The 21,186-nt window shown below is 41.4% G+C and overlaps 2 protein-coding genes across 3 annotated transcripts in view; one reads left to right on the forward strand and one right to left on the reverse strand.

The window, feature by feature from the left end:
• The window catches only part of veph1 (ventricular zone expressed PH domain-containing 1), an 82,703-nt gene that overhangs the window by 13,453 nt on the left and 48,064 nt on the right, over positions 1 to 21,186 (forward strand). The window lies entirely within an intron of this gene.
• ptx3a (pentraxin 3, long a) lies at positions 4,357 to 13,659 on the reverse strand. Of its 2 annotated transcripts, XM_084351658.1 has the most exons (5): positions 13,317 to 13,659; positions 10,089 to 10,248; positions 9,608 to 9,679; positions 8,778 to 9,214; positions 4,357 to 6,254 (listed from the first exon to the last, which is right to left on the reverse strand). In XM_084351658.1, the coding sequence occupies exons 1-5, from the start codon at positions 13,456 to 13,458 to the stop codon at positions 5,593 to 5,595; spliced, it is 1,473 nt and encodes a 490-aa protein (XP_084207784.1). In that variant the 5' UTR covers positions 13,459 to 13,659; the 3' UTR covers positions 4,357 to 5,592. The 2 variants fall into 2 exon arrangements, with proteins under 2 accessions (XP_084207784.1, XP_084207785.1); XM_084351659.1 differs by lacking the exon at positions 9,608 to 9,679.

The raw sequence follows: 21,186 nt of genomic DNA on the forward strand, positions 1-21,186 counted from the left end.
CTGTTAATGGTTAACGTTTGGGTTTGGCTTGTAGAAAAAGCACTCGGATGCTCCTCCTGTGAGGGTCGCCAGCAGATCTGGGACCAGCTGGTTCACTGGAGTGGAAAAATAGATTACTGTTGTAATCAGCAGTTGTAGTAGCAAACCAGTCTTATCCTATCACAGCGCATAGTGAATAATGCCATAATGTTTGCCAGCCCATTGAGGATAATAATGATGGTAAATAACAGCTGTTGAGAATCATCATTTCCCTGATGGCCCTCTGATGCAGCATGGAAATTCATACGTAAGAAGGAGTTATTGTGGAAAGAAGAGGATAATAGCTGTCTCATCTTTGTGTGTGTGTGTGTGTGTGTGTGTGTGTGTACTTCTTGAGCAACACATCTAAAATAGTTTAATTGTTTATTATGATTGTCTTGTCCGGACATGTTTTTCTACGCTGATGCATCTTTTCTTATCTCATAAACATAAATTTTGCAATTCGCACAGCAAACAGACCATTTGTGTATTCAGTCCATATACTTTACGTATATAAAGATGGATGACATGACAGCTTCCCAAAAATGATCTAAAACATCTGGATTGCCCCCTGGTGTCTGGCTACAGTACCAGTCATAAACGCTGACTTGCTCCAAGTTTCCGCACCACACCTATGTATAATCCAGTAGATAGGAAAAAACGTCAGTGTTCACATCACACGTTTATTACCTGACTTTTATATCATTAGGCAGGCGGGATTTTGAAGGAGTTACAGGCGACAAGGCCAGCCTTTCCACATTTGTGCGCATGACACCACTAGATGTTTTTAAGGAGACCTCGAGGCACTTCCAGCCATGTTTGAGGCGACAAAACCAGGAATTTTAGGCCAAAGCATGATGTTTTTCTACCAAGTGTATTTTGTGTGGGCAGGAGGAATTAAATTCCATACTTGAAGAAAAACAAATGTTTTCCCCCAGTGACGAAATAATATTTGATATATATTGAAGTTTGATATAAAGTGTGTGAGGAAGTGCATACATCCTCTAAAAGCAGAACTAATGCTCTGAAAATGCTCCTCCGGCATTCATCTGATCAGTACTTTCAACAACTTCCTAAACAGGTCAGGTCAGAGAGGGGAACTGGGCTGACCTCTGGTCAGTGCTTAAAGACAGATATTCCCTCAAACCTTTTTTCTGCCCTTTTAACCCTTTTTTCCAACACAAATGCTTTTCAAGCTCATTAGTGTTATGTGGCCGTCTGAGGTGCTGCAGTTAGCAGTGCCTGATGGAGATCTGTTTACCCCTCAGGCTTTTACACACAGACACACACCCACACACGCACATTCACACACAACCTCTCCATTAATACGAGCGGTTGCTGTGCAGGGGTTCAGTTAATAGAGAACAGTTTACTTTCTTTATAAGTCCGTTTGCACATTGTGTGAACATGATTTTGCGAGACTCTGTGTTTATTTGCATGCTGCAGGTGTGTTTTTTCCTCTGTGACACTTTTGGCAACATGCTGAACTAACACCTCACACACACACACACACACAGCCCTACAGAACAGCACGTGATACTAATCGCCTCACGCAGCACCCGAGTGAGGTGCCCACCATGGTGATGCTCCCACCGAGCACTTTTTCTGCCAGCAGCTCGGCACATGAAACAGCTTAGCTCTCTGCTGTCTGCTTCATTTTACAACTGTAGTTTAGCCAGCCAGGGTCTGGGCTCGGAGCGTTAAATCGTCAGAAGAGGCTTTGCACCTGTGGTCCATAAAAGTGGGCAAAAATAGAGATGGCAAGTGGAACCTACTGATGGGAAAACAGAAATCAGGTGTTTTTTTCTGATTAGGGTAGCTAGTTTATGATTTGGGGTTAAAACAAGTGCCGTTTTTTTCTTTTTCTTGGAGAGTTTGGACTGCGTACAAGTACAAAATATCAACATTAGCTTTGCGTATTTGCACCGCTGGCCCTCTGTGATACATCTTAATTCGCTCTGCGCCTCGTCAAAGTCGAACTCATTTCATTTGATGGCCTGAAGAAGCAAATGAATATCCAGTTCGTGTTTGTCAGCTGCTCAGGGGAGATACGGTCATAATGTTTGTTTCAAAACTTTGACACTCTTTCCAAAAGTTTTATGACACCCCCACAGTCATCACATAATATCACTCTGTGGGACATTAATACACTGTGAAACCTGGCTTTGTTTGTAAGCTGGACGAGGCAGAAACAAAAAGAGTAAAAGAGGGAGAAAGATGGGGAAAAGATGGGAGAGATAAAGAGTTGTATGCAAATACACAGTAAAGCTTCCAGTGGCTGTGATCCAGCTTGACAGGGGGTGATGAACTGATGGTGAGCCTTATTAAAGCTGGAATATAACACACACACACACACACACACATATATATATACTGAGAGCGTAGAGAGGATGAAAGTGAAGTCTTGCTGGAGGGCTTTATTATAGCGAGTTCAGATTCAGGTTTCTTTGGGCAGTTTTTAATGCAGCTGAGGCAGTTTCAAAACTTTCCCCCCTGCTGAGGCTCATCTACTGTGCGCTCTGAACATTTCAACCTCAGGTTGGGGTTTTAACAAGCCTCCACTTCTCTCCTCCCCTCCGAAAAACCTCAACATAAACACAACACAATGTAAACACAAGACTACAGACAGGCGTAAGCATGTCAAGTCTGAACTGTGCGTTCACACACGCACGTAGCTCGTAGAAGCAATAACAGATGACCTCTCTCTTCTGCAGCGCTCTGTTCAGGAAGTGAGCTGATGTAATGGGGTTTGGGTGATATGGATGATGGGGGGTGTGATGGTTTGGTTACACGTGTTTGCATGTGTACATTTCTCTGTGTTGTCTGTTTGCGTCAGCACATAAATTGGCTGTATTTTCTTGTACTTTGTTGTATTTCTGTCTTATCTGTCAGCTCAGTGTAAAGCCAGCTTTATGTGGTTGTGTATATGTGTTTAGTAGAGACAGGAAGTGAACAGCAGGACACAGAAAGGAGGTTTTATAGCCTGCTACAGTAACTACTACCTGCACACAGAAACATGTGGCATTGCTTTGGCCCCAAGAGTTCCTTCCGTCTTTAAGTAAAACCTGATCTTAAGTTAACACTGCAGCTTGGAGTGAGTAATCTGTCAAAGTTTTATGTCTTTTTTGGCTCCCCCGGTGCAAAACGTGTGTAGTTACTGTACTCTGGCTTGTAAGGTGAAGAGACGGCAGCGGGCTCGATGGGAGTCCTGAATGTTAAAGGCGACGGTACCATTTCGTAACAGGTCACAGTTGCAAAAACAGTTGGAGACTGTGCAGAGGACGTAGCTGCAGGAGAGACCTGTTATATTTCACTAATGGGCCCGTAGCAGGATGTGCCACAGTAAACTGTAAGCATATGTGAGCAGCAAAAAAACATGTTTGTCTACAGTTGCAGATGTATTATCAGATTTTTACCTCTGACAAGGAGGGCCTGTTTTCACTCATCTTCGTTTTTTGGTTGGTTGGTTTGTCAGCAGGATTACACAAAAACTGCTGAACGGATTTCCATGAAACTTGGATGGAGGATGAGTCTCGGCCCTGAATAAACACCTTTAGCTTTTGGCGCTAATCCGGATAAAGGGCCAGATCCAGGAATTTTTCTCACTCTTTAACAGGATGAGATGGGACATTTTTGTCCTACAGTTTTGTTGATTTCAGAGGGAATAATACATGGATCTTGATGGAAAAGATAAGATGTATTTAGGTGGATGGTATATATGAACGACTAGTTATGAGTGGGGACTGTTGGGCCTTGGTAGAGGTATAAACTCCACTAAGTGCCACTCTAGTTTTAATCAAAATATTATATACAGTTTTATGAAAGTATAGACCTTAAATTCGGGCTATATATCATATTCTGTGTAAGTCAAACTTATTGCTTATTTAAAGCACTTTGAATCACCTTTATGCCTGGAGGATACAGGCAATACAAATAAACTTTATATAAACTAGACTCAGCTTGTTACTACTGTGAGATTTATGAGTATCATTTAAATGGTAGCCTTCATATATTTGAGATACAGTTGCAGATGTACTTTCAATGCCAAATGTGCATTGTTATTAATATTTTAATAGCTTAGGTACAATATTATTTTTTCAATGTTTTTCTCAGCTGGAAAGGCACCATAGAGTGCATGTTATCATATTTTATCTGCCATCCAAGAGGGAATTTTGCTGTGTTTTTTCAAACATGGGGGCGACAGGAGAGGGCAAATGATTGTGTGGAGTGCGGATGAATGCAAGTCAAAAAGTACTATATAAGTGCAGCAGACTTTAGCAGACTTTATAGTCAAGGGTCCTCTATAGAGATTTAAAAATGACACAGGAATATACTATAACTTGTAATGTTTATTCATACCTCACTCTCCATTCATCCATTCATGTTATGCAAAATATATTTATGTACAAAATACATTCAGTTTCACCTTTTCACAAGAACAACAAAAGCCATTTACAGTATAATACAAGACAACTTTTTTCCTAAAAGATTAGATCGTGTAAACATTGTCCTCAGTTTCTTTTATCAAATTCATAAAAACAATGTCAATCTCACATTACAAATATAACAGTTTCACTCTTATTACTTTATGCAGTATCAAAAAAAAAAGGAAGACGCACATTTAATACCCTAAAATTAAATGAGAACTACTGACAGAAAAAAAATTAACAAAGCAGAACAGGAATTATATAAATCATATTAATGTAAACACAAGTTTTGCAATGTAATATCTTAAAAATGCTTCAGAAGCTTTCACAAATTCAAGAAAGTTATTATAATGAAATTATAAGTCACAAAAACACATGAAGTTTGAAGCTATTTCTCTAGTTGCGAGTTGGCCATGAAAGCAAGTACAGCAGTTTTCAGTCACACAGGTTTCATACATCACATGTTAACACATTAGTAAAGTACCTCTGCTTTCAGTTGTAATGGGGATCTTTCAATTCTAATAACTGTACCTACAAGACTGCGAAGATAGAAAAAGTGTTAATGTTAAACAGGTTTTTTGCATTGATAATTGATTAACTGCACTTGCCATTGCTTAGGATTTAGTTAGAAAGAGAGAAATGCATTCTTACTGTAAAACAAACATCACTCTACAGCTACAAGACAGTCTCTTTTAATTGTCTGTGTCCTCTCGTTTCCCTCTCCTGCATGGCTGTTTACTGGCTCAGAACCAGTTCACACTTATACAATGGACGCTTTGTCTTTCTGGCAGTCTAATTAAGTCTTTGGTAAATGCTTTTCCTGCTAGAAAATGAGTTTTCTAAGCCGAATGTACATCTGTGTGTGTGTGTGTTTATGGCCGCAGTTCAAAAGGTTATGTTACAAATATAAACTTCAGTCTCTCACAGCATTGACTTTCTCTCAGTTGAACGTGTCCTGTAAAGTTCATTGCAGCATTAGTGTTCATAGCGATGGAGATGATGAAGTCTTGATAATAACATCATAATGAAAACATTTAAACTCTAGGGACAACGATGATGATCAAATCAGCTCTCTCTTCAGTTTAAGCATGAAAGCTTATTACGATGTTGCTGATATTCATTGGTGCTGATGACGCGTATGAATCTATTAGTTGATGAACTGAGCGCCTCCATGTGGCACCATCTCCGTCACTCCCCACGCCACTATGTTTCCCTTCTGCCCGCAGCCCTGGCCCTCCCGCAAAGCCAGCTGGGAAATCTCCTCTTCTGAAAGCACCCTGTCCCACATATTCACCCCTGACATCTTCCCTGCGAACGCCAGCTTGGTATCGAACCCTCCCTCAAACCCTGGCACCCCGCTCTCGCCTGGAGACAGAGGGCAGCAGCCGTTCCTCTCCTGCCCCAGCTGGAGCGAGCCTCCGTCGGGTAAGACGTGTCCCTCAGCCACTCCGGTTGTGGCGGCCACCTTTTTCCCGCCTGCCCACAGGGACGCCAGGCCTCTCTCAGATGACCAAGCTCCACACAAGTGGATCCACTCTGATGTGCCTCCTGGGTTCACCACACCCCGTGCCTCCACCAGGTGAGCCTCTCCTCCGATGGTGAGGAGCGCTGAGGTTTGACCGAGCAGCAGCTGGATCTCGTATGGGTTGCGACGATTTCCGTAGGAGACCAGCACAGTTTTGTTGGAGACGATGGTTGGCTTCACCCACATGCAGACAGTGAAGGAGGAGAGGGAGAGAGGGACGTCCGGTATGACAGAAGTGTAGATACGACGGGAACGCATGGGGAAGAGGAGCGCCATCTCACAACCTAAACAAGACGAAGAAGATAGAGTTCATTTATACTACTACTAATAAGAATTGCCATTTCATATTTTCATAGTTGTGAGCAATGTAGGATGTCCATGACATAGACTGAAGACATGTCCTGTCCTTGATATACACCAATCAGCCACAATATTAAAACCAGACAGTTAATAACATTGATAATCTTGTTATAATGCAATGCTCTGCAGGGAAACACTGGGTCCTAGAACTCATGTGGATGTCACTTGACACGCACCACTCACCCAAACATGGCAGTGGTCTCCCCAGCTGGTCTGCAATGTTGTTTGGGTGGTTTATGTGTGTCAAGTGGCATCCACATGAGTAAAAGTTTGTTTTCTCAGCAGAAAGGCAGGTAACAGACAGTAAAAAGAGACAAGAACCTGGGTGAGCTGGATGAAATAAAGATGTGACAAAAGAAACCTGGGCCCGAAATAGAACCTTGGGGGACTCCACATGTAATACATTTTGAGAATGAGGACTACCAGTCTACAGCTACAGCTTGCTAAAGCTATGTAGACTGTCTTATGTTATCTTATTGTAGTTTGACTGGTGAATGGATACATTTGACATATGTCGCTGATGTGCATGCATGCATTTTCTGGACTATGTTGCTGCATAATGTGGGTTAATATCTCTATGCAAAAAGGATAGGAAATGCTTGTTCAGCCATATTGTGCATTCTCCTCAGTATGATCACACAGAGTGCTGTTTTGAAAAGATATAGTCAGGTGGCAGTATTAGAAATGAAAGTCTGGTTTTAAAACAGAGTTCAGTTCACGGTCAGGTGATGAGATCATGAATCATGGGAGGTGTTTTTTTCTGCACCACCAACACACATACACACCTCCCTCTGTGGGTCATCGGGTTGATTTGGTTTCTTCTGCTTCATTTCATTCTTCTCCCTCTTCTTCTCTCTTTTTAATCACTCAAACACTCTCTTCTGATCTCACCCTCCTATGTGAACCCTACATTTGTTACCTACAGACAAAACTATGTGGGGGATTTGTGTGTATCCCGTTGAGCGAGGGCTTTACTGGCAATTTATTCCCTATTATATAATGCCTTGTAAATGCATTTTGTGCTTATGAGCTCTGTTGGGGGTATGTGTGTGTATGTGTGTGTGTCATGCATGTGTGTACGTGAAAAGCTCTCACTTATTGTCCCAACCTGTATCCATTATCTTCTGTTTTTCTTCACTCTCTTTTGAGTTTTCACGTCACTACATTTAATTTCCATTAGTCTTTTTTCTTCTCAGTCTGCCCCCCCACCCCTCGGGTCGCTCCAGTTAGCAGACACACTCCATCCCTACTAAAACCAGAGCTCCCAAATATTGATGTTACATTTGTCTCAGGTTTCTGCCACTCACAAAATAATGGTGAAAAAATACATTTTGAACATGCTGAGTGTCTGTCTTCCTGATGCTTTCCATCTGGCTCTGCTTTCCCAGGGTGCTTTGGTGCGGCAACTGGCCAATGATTACACCTCCCTCGGCTCTGTATATAGGGCAGCTTTACATTAAAGGTGTGTGTGCAGCACAGTGTGTGTGTGTGTGTGTGTGTGTGTGTGTGTGTGTGTGTGTGTGTGTGTGTGTGTGCATTAAGTGAGTAATATAATGTATCATGTTTGTTTTGCAGGTTTTATTTGATTAATTCTAGGAAATTATGTTGTCTCACTTACATGAGTGCTTGCTTTGTGGGACTACAGTTGATCCAAATTTACTTACTCACACTTAATCACTAAATTTCTAAAGTTACATTGTTGTTAGTCAGTGTTTAAATTAAGGACGGAGAGAAACCCAGAGTAGTAGCTCTGCTAACTGAAACCACATGCTCTGGTGGCTTGAATCTGAGAAGAGTTTATGTTCGCCGCCAATCCAGCAAGAGTTTTATATTATGTTTTTTATCTTTTCGTGCATTTCTGGTATTATCTTTAAACACCTAATATTCGTTAAATATCTTTCAATGAACATAGCTGTAGGCAAAGTTTTAGATTGATGGATGAAGTCCCACTCTAGCTGAGCTGAGAGTTTGACCCAGGGTTTTGTTTTACTTGTTGGACGATTCACCAAAATGTGTTTTTAATAAATGATAAACAAACAGAAATAATAGGCAATAAGGGAGCATTATACGACTGACCGTGTAGCTGACCACTAGTTCCTCTTTTTACATGTTTGGCTGAACTGTTTCAACTGAGACTAATGTTAGTAAATGACGGGTAAAAGGATATGTTTCTACTTGAGGACAACTTGCCTGGAGACAGACAGAGGAAGTGGAAAAGGTATTTAGGACAAGGTGCATGATTAGTTGTTGGTAGTTGAGAAGCAAAGCCTGACAGAGAGGGGAGTCTAATTATTTTTACTTGAAGAGTGACCTGAATGTGTCAACACAAAAGAAAATTTGAAGGTGGAAGGTTATTTGGGTGGCGCTGTTGTGAAAGAAGAAGACAAATACAAAGAAACAGGTAAAGACAGACACAGAGATTGCTGGTGGTGAGATGGATTTCTTACCTGCGGGTAGGTATCTTTGCCTGGATGACCTCAGCACCTCCTCCAGGCCGACCCTCGTCTGTTGCAGGGCAGCCAGCACCCCGTCTAAAGCCAACTCTCGTGATGTGACCTCTTGCTCCTGGTTCACAGCCCTTCTGCTTTCTGATCCTATCTTTGGACTCGTCCCCGCTCCTGGGCTGCTGAAGCACCCGGTCTCCAGCTTGGCGAGTCGGGAAGCTTGTGTTCGTGCTATTGAGAGGAGTTGCTGTAGCATCGCCTCTAGGTGGTTTGAATTCCCGACAGAATTCCCAGCAGCAGCAGCAGCAGCAGCAGAAGTCTGATCTTTAGGTCTGAGGCGCTCCAGGGTTTCTCTGAGACGGCCCTCCAGCTGCAAGGCCATCCTTCTTCCTGCTGTCTCCACTGCAACCCCACAGGAGCCCCCATACTGGGCAACGAACCTAATCAAAATAACCAATGTAAAAGATTTTATCCATTTCAGCTGAAGAGTTTCAATCCACCAAGGCCCATTTAGAAATCAGTCTTGGCTCCCAATTCATTTATGAAATCTGGAGGGAAATTGCACCATATTTCAAGGTAAAACAACATATTTGATAACCCAAGTTGGCAGTCAGCCACTTCCTAGCTAACGTAACCCTTTGACTACATTCAGTGTGTTTCATTTCCAGGCTGAAATAAATGTGTCCAACATGTGCACTGATATTTTAGAATTAATTTACACCTTACATTGTAGCGTGTCACAATATTAAAGGGTAATGGTAGCTAGGAAGTGGTTTGATGCTAAAGTTAGCTGTTGTCTAATGTAAGCTAGTGGGTCATCAAATATGTTTTACCTTGAAAAACGGCCTGATGTCCGTCCAGATTTTACTAGCCATTGCCTTATTTGGTGAGCTGGGAGTGAGAACCTGTTGAAAACAAGACATAAAGGCATCACCATGGGCTCTGGGAACATGTCATGGGCCTTTTTCATTATATACCATCATTTAATAGACCAAATGATTAATCAGTTGATTGAGGAAACAATTTATTCTGAAAATAATCAGCCCTCGCCCTGAGAACATTGTTGGATTGAGGATAGGAATACTTGTATTTGCACTTAAAAGTTGTAAATTTTGATCCCCAGTGTAGTAAACCTCCAAATTACCTTTAAAAAGCATGAACTCGGGGCAATATAAAAACCTTTTGAGAGCATATAAAACACTGAAATTCTATTGGGACCTCTTACTATTGTGACCGAGTTGCCCAATTCACGTTTTCAGCCGAACCAAAACCCTTTTTATTCGCTCAGTCCTCTGATCCCTTTGTCCAACCAACCTGAGCATTTCCCCGCGCAGTGACCCCATCTCCACCTTGATGATGTCATCAGCGTACTGAAGCAGCATGTTCTCCCTCATCTGACTGTTCTCCAGCATCGAGAAGATCTTGTCCCATTTGGTCAGGTCCGGAGAACTGCAGGGGGCCGAGCTCGGCGTGGCTGGAGAGAGGGATTGTAAAAAGAGAGAGAAAAAAGAGAGAAAGGTTAGGATGATTAAGAGATAAAATCATGGGTTTGTTACATTATGTATGTATGATATTGACAATTGGCACTGACGTGTAAATCACACTGAATCCAAACATATATGAATCATATCTGTGTGTTGAGATTAGACTGAGTTATGACCTGACAGAGGGAGAACAAATTTCGACTCAAACCGCGGCTGTCGGGCACAAAGGGTTTTAAAGTGATTTTTCTCTGCCTCACAAAGGTCCGGGATTTAAACAGCTCAAGATCTCCTCTGCCATCATGCTATATGTCATCATATTTAACTCTTCTCCAATGAGAGTGACGGGAACGTGAATTTGTTTAACTGCCTCACTGTCGTTATTCACCAGATGCTATGGCACGTGTGAGAGCAAACAGGACATATCCATAACTTCTATTACATGTGCTGCGTTGAGCATACTATGGTCTCTGCAGCTTTGACAGGAACTTCCAGGCCATATGGAGAAAGACAGAAAAGGGAACATTTGTTTTGGTCATCTGGAAGAGCAGAGAACTGTAAATGCTGCGGTCTAAGACATAGTGTTGATAGATAGATAGATGGAGTACAGGTGGAGGTAAAAGAGGAAGTGAGGATGTCGAGGGGAGAGACAAGAACGTGAGAAAGAAACAGGACAATTGACCCATAAACCGACGGATCATCTGCTTCCCTTTTAAAAGGACGACCTGCTGAGAGCGGTGAGGGGAGATAACAACAGCAGAGAGAAAGGGGGAGAGTAATAATATGTGTCAGACACACTGTTCAAATTAACGTGAGCCTCTCAAAGTCTGTTTATACCCGCAAACGTCTTCTAGAGGGGCATTATCACAAGACTGCGGGATTTGTTTTGGCTGCCTGTCCTCACGGTTCAAACTAAATTAGGCAGAGGGTTCATGCACTCTGCTCCCACTGATTTACCAAAGTAAAAGCACAGGTCTGTCAGGGCTTTATGAAGTATTTTGATGGATCTGAAAGTAAGTAGAGGGTAAAAAGACCTTGGATTCTTGAGCCTTTGGGGTACTTTTGACCCACAGAGTTTGAGGTCTTTGAAAGTCGAATGAGCTACTGCACTTGGTTACTTCTTATTTTTATTGTTTTTATACAGTTCTTTAATGAATTAATTACATTTATTTCTGTTTTGTTTTTTTTTCAAAAGGACGACCCTGTACACTCATTTTAAAGTACATTAGAACAATAGCAAACGGACAGGTGGAAAAGTACTTCAATGGGTAGGAGAAGTACAACCTGTACCCTCCTTTGGCCAACAGTCTGAGTTTACTTCTCTGCTACATGTAATTTTTTAGCCTGTCATTCATTTAAGAATGAACGATGTCATGACCTCTCTCTTGTCCTCATTAATTCAAATTCCTCTCAGACATTCAGAGATTACAGCAGGTCAGAAGTAATCATCTGTGTCTTCCTCCAGGCTTTGACCCCTCAAACTGTACTGAACTCACGTGATTCTTCCTCGTCCGGCGAGCCAATTCTGCATTTTTGTGTTTCTTTGTCCTTCTCGCTCCCACCTTTTCATGCTTTTCATGCTTTGGCAGGCAGAAACAATCTGTTCTCCCCTTTTGTAATTTATGTGCTTGTATTTGACTCTTCGCAGTCATCTGTTCAAGCCACTCATGTTTAATCACATCCCAGGCTGTACCCGGAGCTAAGTTTGCTGCCTGCGGGGCAATTAAACCTCTCTCAAGCTTTAGAACAACAAGCAAATGTAAAATGCACGCTCGCGAGGGCCCCACTACACTTACATTTTCTCTTTCATGTACACATCTTACCTGAACATGTTCTTTTCTCTTACAAACAGCTGAGGGAAGAGTTTCATACTGATAAGCTGAAATGTTTCTGACTGGTAATCAGTCATTCATGCAGTAATATGTGTTGGGCCCCGTTGGCAGCTAGCAAAAGCCCTCTGCTTCTCTGGCTCAGCATGTTCTTTGATGCGGCTCGTTTCACACACAAACTGCCTCTGCAAACAGTCTATATGCTGTATTTACTGTGCTGCTTGTTCTCTCTTCTCTGTCTTTCTCTCTGCATGTGTTGTCTTTGATTGCTCTTGTAGAGTTTCTGTGTTTGCTTCTGATCTTATTCTAGTTTAATACACCACTTATTTATGTTGCACTTTCTGCTGCAACAACTGAATATTCCCTCCTGGGTCAACAAAGGATTTTTTTTATCTTATCTAACCCGAACCCCATCTTATCGTCATGAAACACTACAGTAAGAGTCTCTTAAAAAGTAAAGTAAGAGTGTAAGAACAGTTTTACAGTCATGAAGAAGTCATGAGAACTGTCATCAATATCACAAAACATAATCACTAGATGGAAAAATGTTTGGTTTGGGCCAGTGTTAAATATGATCAAATAGTGCGATATTATATCGAATATCAGACAGCTTTTCTAGCATCTTTGGGCTTTTATTTTGAAAGAAAATGCACATGGAGCTGTCTTGGCAGCTTTGGGAGGTTACTACAGGTTCATTTGTGTGATGTAGCGGCATGCACGCAGCACTTAATGATATGTTGAAGTTTTATTATTGTTGTAGTGCTTCTTAAATCACTGAGATAACTACTCTTTGGCACTTTTTGTCAGTTTTAAAGGCAGAGCAAGGCAAGTTTTTTTTTATATCGCACCATTCAGACAGTAGGCATCTCAGAGGGCTTTACAGGAGCATGGGAATGCATTCAAAATAAGACATTATGGGAGCACTATAATTACATCATAGCTGCTCACACAGTACACTTGCCTAGTGCATCATGATCAGTCTAAGGAGCATGCCGAATGTTGATTTCCACTTGAGTCAGTGATGACAGAGACCGAACATACAGTACGAGGATGATGTTATAATGTCCTGAGCTCACCTCTCAAACAACCGCACACATGGTTCCTACGAGAAATCAAAATGTCACGCTCCACGATTAAATTAAATGTGAGGAGCTTCATCAGAGAAATCTTTGACTTCAGCACACACACACACACACACACACACACACACATTTGCACAGTTCAACACTTACGTTCTGGCGTGTCTCCCTCTGTGATTTCATTGTAGTAGGGGTCAGCGTAGTTGACCTCATATTCATCCTCCCCGTATGCCAGAACGAGACACACGCACGCCGACAGCACACACACTGCCTGGGGGAGCCTCCACCGAAACATGCTGCTGCTGCTGAGTGTGTGAGAGAGTGTACGAGGACTAATGTGTGTGTCTGGTAAGTTTCAGGTCCGCTCCTCTGCCTACCTGCTTGTCTGTGTGTCTCTGTGTTTGTGTGTGATGTGAGAGAGAGTCAGGTTGGCCGTGTGTGCGTTTGTCTCTGCTGCTACTCTCTGTCCGTCTGTCTCACTTTCTACAGCGCTGCAGGTCCACCACTCTGTTTTTCTACCCCTCACTCTCTCATACAGTATTTGTCCCTCCTCCCTAATGACTCCCCACCTCTCTCTCCTTCTCTCCCTCCCTCCCTCTCTCTCTCTCTCCTTCTCTCCCTCCCTCTCCCTCTCTTTCTCCCTCTCTCTCTCCCCCCGTCTCTCTCATTCTTTCTCGTTAAATGCTGAGCAATCCTTTGGCAGGAAGCCCGGCAGTGTAGAGTAGTCCAACCAGAGTGAGGGACTGCTTGGTCTCTAAACACACACACACACACACACACACACACACACACACACACACACACACACACACACACACACACACATATTTGATAATAAACATTTAGACCCTCATTTTCAGCACTGTATACTTTTAATATTATTAGAAGATGAATCCTGTCAGTTGTGATAACTCACAACAGTAGGTGCAATATGATGACATATATTGTATAACGATAGAAATAGGTCTTTTGTTACATATTATTCTCAATAGCTCATAACAACCGTTTTCGCCATAATTGGCTTTGTGTTCTTCAGCACAGCACAAATGCAGGTGGGAAATTTGCATGAAGGCAACTCAAAGACACATGGATGAGAGAGAATCTGACACAGAACAGTCCCTCCAAACAGGAGAAAGACTCTGACCAGCCGAGACAGAAAAAAGAAGCAGAAAAAGTGTTATATTATGATCAAAATATCAAAATATGAGATTTCAGTCATATCGAACAGCCCTAATGTGGGAACACAGTGATATCACTACAGCAAAGTACAAGAAATAGGACAAGAAACAAAAATTTTACAAATACAGTAAACAGTAACTAACATAGTCAATATACAGGGAACAAGTCCCCAGACTCCCTTAAAAAATCTGGTAATTTGTGAGTTTTGGAGTTAGGAGAAACTTTATGCACTTTGTGAAACACTAATGATGACAGATTCTTAATTATTTGGGCCTTCTTAATTCGGCAAATGTTAATCATCAAGATATTTCAGTCTTCATGTCCGTTCTCCCTGTGATGTACGTGTTTATTTGTGGGTAGAGCGTGGAAGTCAGATCCAGTCCAGTCACTCGCTTCTGTCTTCCAGATCAGTTGAGTTAATATGAGTTTGTGATCTGGCTCATCTCGAGACTGTGATTCTTGCCCCATCTGACAACATGTTAGGTGGGTTTTGCAAGGTGAGATAAATTTCCTCGGGGGTTAAATTTTTACATATTTCACGCATCGAGATATGCAGAATTATCTTTGATCCAGTCTCTGACCTGAACCTCATCTTGAACCCAGTTATTAAGCAAAATTATACATTCAAACTCGTGAGGAATGTTCCTCAAGGAAGTGAGGAAATGTTCGAAAATTTCTCAAAATTCCACCCTTGTGAAAACGTTTGGCTCTCTCAAGTAAAGAATTGTAAAAGCAGCGCTCCAGCTTGTGAGCGAGGCGGTGAGTAATGCGTCGTTGGAGGTAGCCGGTGTGTCGTAATCAGATATAACTGCGACTCACAGAGAAAGAGAGAAAGGGAGAGGGGGAAAGGGGGGAGGAAGCAGGGAACATAAACTTTCCTGATTTTTGCCCCATGCAGAGACGGTGTGTGTGTGTGTGTGTGTGTGTGTGTGTGTGTGTGTGTGTGTGTGTGTGTGTGTGTGTGTGAGAGAGAGAGAGCGTGTTTGGACGTGTGTGTGTGTGTGTGTGTGTGTGTGTGTGTGTGTGCGCGTACGTTGAGGGAAGTTTGAATAGATCCCAGACGTCGGGGGTTTCTAAAAGGGTTTATTGTTCTCCTGCTTCGCTGTTTATTTATTTATTTGTCGGCCTCACTGTGTGTATGTGCATAGCTGTGTGTATAGACTGTATGCGGTGAGTGTTTTGTGTGTATGTGTTTGTTTGTGTGTATTTTCAGGGGGATGGAAATAATGACTTCCTCATGAGATTTAAGGATTCTCCCGTTCTCCCACTCTCGCCCGTCTCCCCTCCCTCCGTCTCTCCGTCTGTGTCTCTTTCATTGTGTTTTCTGTTTTCTGTCTCTCAAATACCTACTGATACACACACTTGTTCCCTTGTTATCTGGGCGGAACAGCCTTTTCATTCAGACAGCTGCACATAGAGGGACAGAGAGGGAGTTGTTTGAGAAAAAAGAGGACAAAATATTGCATTAACCTGCTCCCAGTTTATTAAAGCTTTATGAATTTTCTTTTCTAAAAGACGGTGTTGAAGTCAACACCGTCTTCTGCAACACTTCCTTTTCCTCATCTAGTAGGTGTGCATTAGACAACACTTATTGTGACCTTGTGCTGCTGTCTGGCAGGTTTTTCTCAGTAAAAAGTCCTGTAAAGTTCTGGAAGAGATGTCTTTTTATGTTTCCTTCAGCAGCCGCAGTGATTTGTTTGGGATTCATATGATAAAAACTGAGTTATTTGCACGAGGACTGACTGCCGACGGATGCCAAGTAGATAAAGATAAAAGCACAACCACCAAGCATTTAAAGACCATTATGAATATATGCAAGAAAGCTAGGGAAACACGTCAAACATGACACTACAGCACCTAGAAATCATGTTTTTGCTGACTTTCAGTGTTTTAACTTCTTAAATCAAGCTTTTTTCTTTACTGGCAAAAATCAACCCGTCAGGGACCACAGTTGAAAATGGAGGACGGAACAAAGTAGAATCAAGGGGCTCGGCTCAGTAATGACACTGAATATGGGTAACAAGCTCCTGCCAAAAAAATCTGTCCCACATTACAAAATGTTGAAAACAGAAAGTTGTATGTCCAAATCTTCTGCAATAAAGGAATTAACAGGATAAATATAATGCAATATCTAACATTTGTACTTTTTTGGATTCATGAGATTCAATAGTTGGGTATTTTAGAAAATAAAAGCCAGTTTTTTTCCCCAGTTTATGTCATCATTTTAACTTTTTTGTTTTACCTTTTGGTTGTGAAGAATTGTGATATAGACTTGTACAACGAGGATGTGTCAGTACGCTACAACATCACTGTTGGGTGTCCCTACCAGTACAACAGACATAACAGTTTGGACTGTTTTCCGTCCTTGTATTAATCTTCTGTTAAAGTTCTGTCACAATGATCAACTTGTTTGTTTTTGCCCTCAGGTCCCCACTGACAACAGTAAGAATCATTTCCTGGAAAGACTGTACCCACACTGTTGGGACATTATCTTCCATTGCCACAATTGGAAAAATAAAAGTTGAGAAATCATTAGAGTGCAAGAGAGGAAGGACCTGTCTCTTAACTTAAAAGACAGAAACAAGCAGTGACAATCTGATGAAAGCCTGGACTATAATCCTTCAATTGATACCACATTGAAGTCTGTAGATCATCATCAGATCAGCGACTGATTTGGCAAAAAAGTTAGAGAAAAATCTTGAGCTGCGTAAAGAAAAACAACTTTTTCTCATTTTGGCCATGTTGTGACAAAGTATGACCTCATGAAATCAGAGACAAAAAGTTGAGAAACATGCTGACTCTGAAGTTTTAACACTAGACTTGGACCCATACCTGTAACGAAGGTATAAAATTAAGAATGGTATAATGCCTGATCATAAGAAGAGGCAGACAGATATTATACACCTCAAGATGATAATTGAAAATGACACAACACATGTGGGTATATACACAGTATGTGTGTAGTGTAAATGCTTCCATGTTTTGCCTTACGATCACAACCTGAGGTGGGAATTAAGCCACCTGGAAACACATCATACAAGTTCCTCTGACAGACCGGTAAAGAAATTACTTCAGTGTGTGTGTATGGACAATATGCAGGTTATATATCGTGTCTGCATTCTTGGATAAATGTGACTTACCAGCGTTCCTGAGAAATCAGAGGAATGTATTTTAAATAGACTTTAGTCTTATTAAGATTACACATCAAATGTATAATTTTACCTTGCAGGATGTCAATAAAGAGGTCAAAAAAGCTTCTGAAAGGAAAAAGATAAAGCTGATCGATGTCTGATGGCATCAAAGGAATTAAGAGATCGGCCTGTACTGTGTAGCTTTACAGTGTAACCTTCACATTCAGAGTTTTAACACAGGACAAAAAACATAAAAAGCAGCCATACATCTACAGAAAAGTAAAAAAAAGGCAATATTAAGATGGATATTTTTACATTCAATCATCCTCTCACACAAAGAGCAGAAATAGACAACTCTTTCAGCTCCACCCCCTCTTGGTGTTTCCCTGTGGTTTCACTGTTGATCAAGAAACCCTGATCTCAGTGCTATGATAAGGCAGAGTAAAACACCCGGTTGTATTAATAAGAGAAGTTTTGTTACTTGTAACTCTTTTAGGAAGACAGCCGCTTTTGAACCGTCTCAAGTCCCAGTGGTAAGGGAAAACACATATCAACGAAGGACCAGCCTTTGACACAACACCAGAGCGCTCTCCATCGAGTGAATAGCCGTCCTCTTGTTTTACCTCAGTTTCTATCATGCTCCCTCTTCTCCTTCTTTGCCTCCTCCATCAGCAGGGTTCATTTCTCTTTCAGTGTAGAGTTTCCACAGTTATTCCTGTTGTCCCACTGTTACCTGGGGATAGCCACTGGGGAAAACAATGCCTCTTCCTGTTTTGGTTGTGTAGTGGCAGACAGCTTCCTTTGTGCCTTAATTTGACCTTCATTTCGAAAGCATAGGGGACCGTTCTACTCGTGGGTGGTGTCATTTCTCTACAGCCATTACACTGATCAGTATTTACTTAAGAATGATCAGTAGAAGCAAAAAAGTTGTCTACTGCCTTTTTAATGTTGCAAGATAGAGTACGTTGTTGATTTTTAAATCCCAGATCAATGTTTTAGAGCAGCAGGTCACTAAAACTGTGATGCCTTTGTTAAAATTGGTAGTTAAACTGTTTAAGAAAAGAGGAAAATGATCAAAAATATTTTGTTTGTCATACATTATCCTCTACCTATTATGCTTTTTCATTTCTTTCCTTTCCTTCAGTGTGTTATATAGGTTCTTGTGCATGTAAAGGATCTTGAAAGTCCTTGAAAGACAACAGAAGCTCCTCTCTCCCTCAGAAAACACTGCTCCTGAAACACCGCATCATTAGTCCATTAATTCTACGTCAACAGCTAGTTTGGCACGTAAGAACTGATTTAGCACAGCTGCTCTGTAGTTAGTTAGCGGTGCTAGCTCAGGCGTGTGCAAGCCGACCAGTCAGAGCCGACTGGGTATTCAGGAGGGGGGCTCTTAAAGAGACAGGAGCTAAAACAGAGCATTTCAGACAGAGGGGGAATACCGTGCTGCAACACTGGACAGTATGAGAAAAATTTGTTTTTTGAGCACTCAGGCATGTAAACCCAAAGTAAGGTAGTAGTAACCCAAAATAAAATGATGAAGCTGAAAATGAGCATAATATGTCTCCTTTCAGTCTGCAGTGCCTCCTTTCTTATAACAGTAAAAGCTACTTATCCTGAGCGTAACTCAGTCCTTCTTGATGTTAAAACATAGATTCAGTTTAAAAAAATGTCAAATGAGTCACTTTTGGACTCATTTGGTTTAATGTCCTGCTTTGTTATTTAAGTATGACTTATTGAATTGACTGTACACCAGGGGACTTCATATCATATGACATCAAGCATGCCAATGTGACGACTACACCTCCAGCTGTGCTTAATTTCTGCTGAATCGGCAGTCAGTGAAAGATATGCTGAGTAATGCGCCTGTCTTTGACTCATCATAGTCTGTAAAATGTCACTCTGAGTTCTTTGGTAATTACTGTACATGGGATGAAGAGGAAGTTCATGTCAGAGTGGAGAGGACATTTTGTCTTTCACAGACAGAGAGTCTGTGGGTGAAGTTATGTAGGTGAAAGGGGAGGACGGTCACTGAGTTTAAACTTTGCACAAGAGACTTTCTATGATGTTTATAGATATAGATCTCTATGAAGTGAACATCTGGCCTGCTGTTATGGTCTTCACTTTATGATTTAGAAGTAAAACACTTTTATGCATTTAAGATTTTGAGTCATGTGTACACGTGATGAAAATCCTCACGTCTTTCTTTGAGCTCTGGTGACTGGATCCCCTCAAGCTTGGCAGTAATGTTTCATATGGTCCTGAATACTTTAAATCATTTGCACTGTGTTGCAGAGGGGTGGTGGAGGGTTCAGTCATGAAACAAAAATGTGCAGTATCCCAAAGATATGGGCTCCCTGGGAGATGCTTGACTCCTGTCTCTCACATTTTGATTTGACAGGTTCTCCCTGCCCTCGCCCACCTGAGTTTGTTTTTGCTGCGTGATATATGACTTTTGGAAGAGGTGCACACGAAATGAACGTTGGAAGCTACAGAAAACACGTTTAAGTCGTAAAAATATACAGAAACATCCCTCTGGATATCATTTGTGCTGATCTCTGCATTCTTGTCTCGTATAACTTCAGTTGCGCAAGAGTTTAGGATTCAGGAGTGTGTTTTGGCTGCACATTGTTGGATATGAATAGATGTGGATATGTCAATGTCCACAATAGATATATTGGATGGATGGCCATGGAAGTTGGCGCAGACATTTATGTTTCCCATACGATAAATTCAAATAACTTACGGGTTCACACACTACCAAAGCCAGCCCTCAATCAAAAATAATTTATCAAATCGTTTTATTTATGTCCAAATGCCTGCGAAACTGATGACATCCCCGTCAGCTTAGCAAATGTTGGCATGCTAACACTAAACAAAGATGGTGAACATGGTGTCCACCTTATTCCGAGCCCACCTTATTTCTATTCAGTTTGTGTAGGCATAAAAAAAGCAGTCAACAAAGATATTAAAACGACTTTCCCAAAACCACATAGTGCACCTTTAACATCACAAGTTAGCACTGTCATTATGAGCATGTACACATGCTGATGTTAGAGTTTAGTTTAAATCAAACTCTCTCAGTGCAGTTTTTTCCTCACCCACTTCAAGGGTATAAGGGACAGTGTGTCGTGTGCTGTGCACATTGTAAAGCCCCCTGAAGCAAGTTATGATTTATGATTTAAGGCTATATAAATGAAATTTGACTGGAAAAGTCAAAGGCTCTTGAACAGGCAGCTGTAGGCCCTTGGTACTTGTGATGGACATTTTTCACGAATTGCTGATTTTTTAAGGACTGAGCGATGAGCAGATAAAATACTCGGTAGATTATTTGATGATGAAAGTAATCGTTAGTTGCAGCCCTGGTCTAAGAATGACTAATTGCTCCATAGCTACAACAACAAACATCTTGAGCACTCTCAGCCTGGCAGGAAAGACAACTAACCACATGAGTTTGGATGCTGTTGTTCTTATTGTTCGCCTTTGTAAATATTCACTTGACTTTTAAATAACCCTTTTCTAAACCATATGAAATAGAGCTGAGTTTTATGGGAGTGTGGAACACCTTTTTTTGCTCTTCACTTCTTCTGTATGCACTCAGGGTTTCCTCTTGACAACTTTAAGGGCTAAAATGTCTTTACTTAAAGGCCCAGTGTGTATGATTTAGGTTGGGTTTATTGGCAGAAATAGAATATAATGTTCATTTTTATGTT

Source organism: Pagrus pagrus (assembly GCF_965226575.1).
Source record: "Pagrus pagrus genome assembly, chromosome: 4".
In the NCBI taxonomy this organism is placed as follows: domain Eukaryota; kingdom Metazoa; phylum Chordata; class Actinopteri; order Spariformes; family Sparidae; genus Pagrus; species Pagrus pagrus.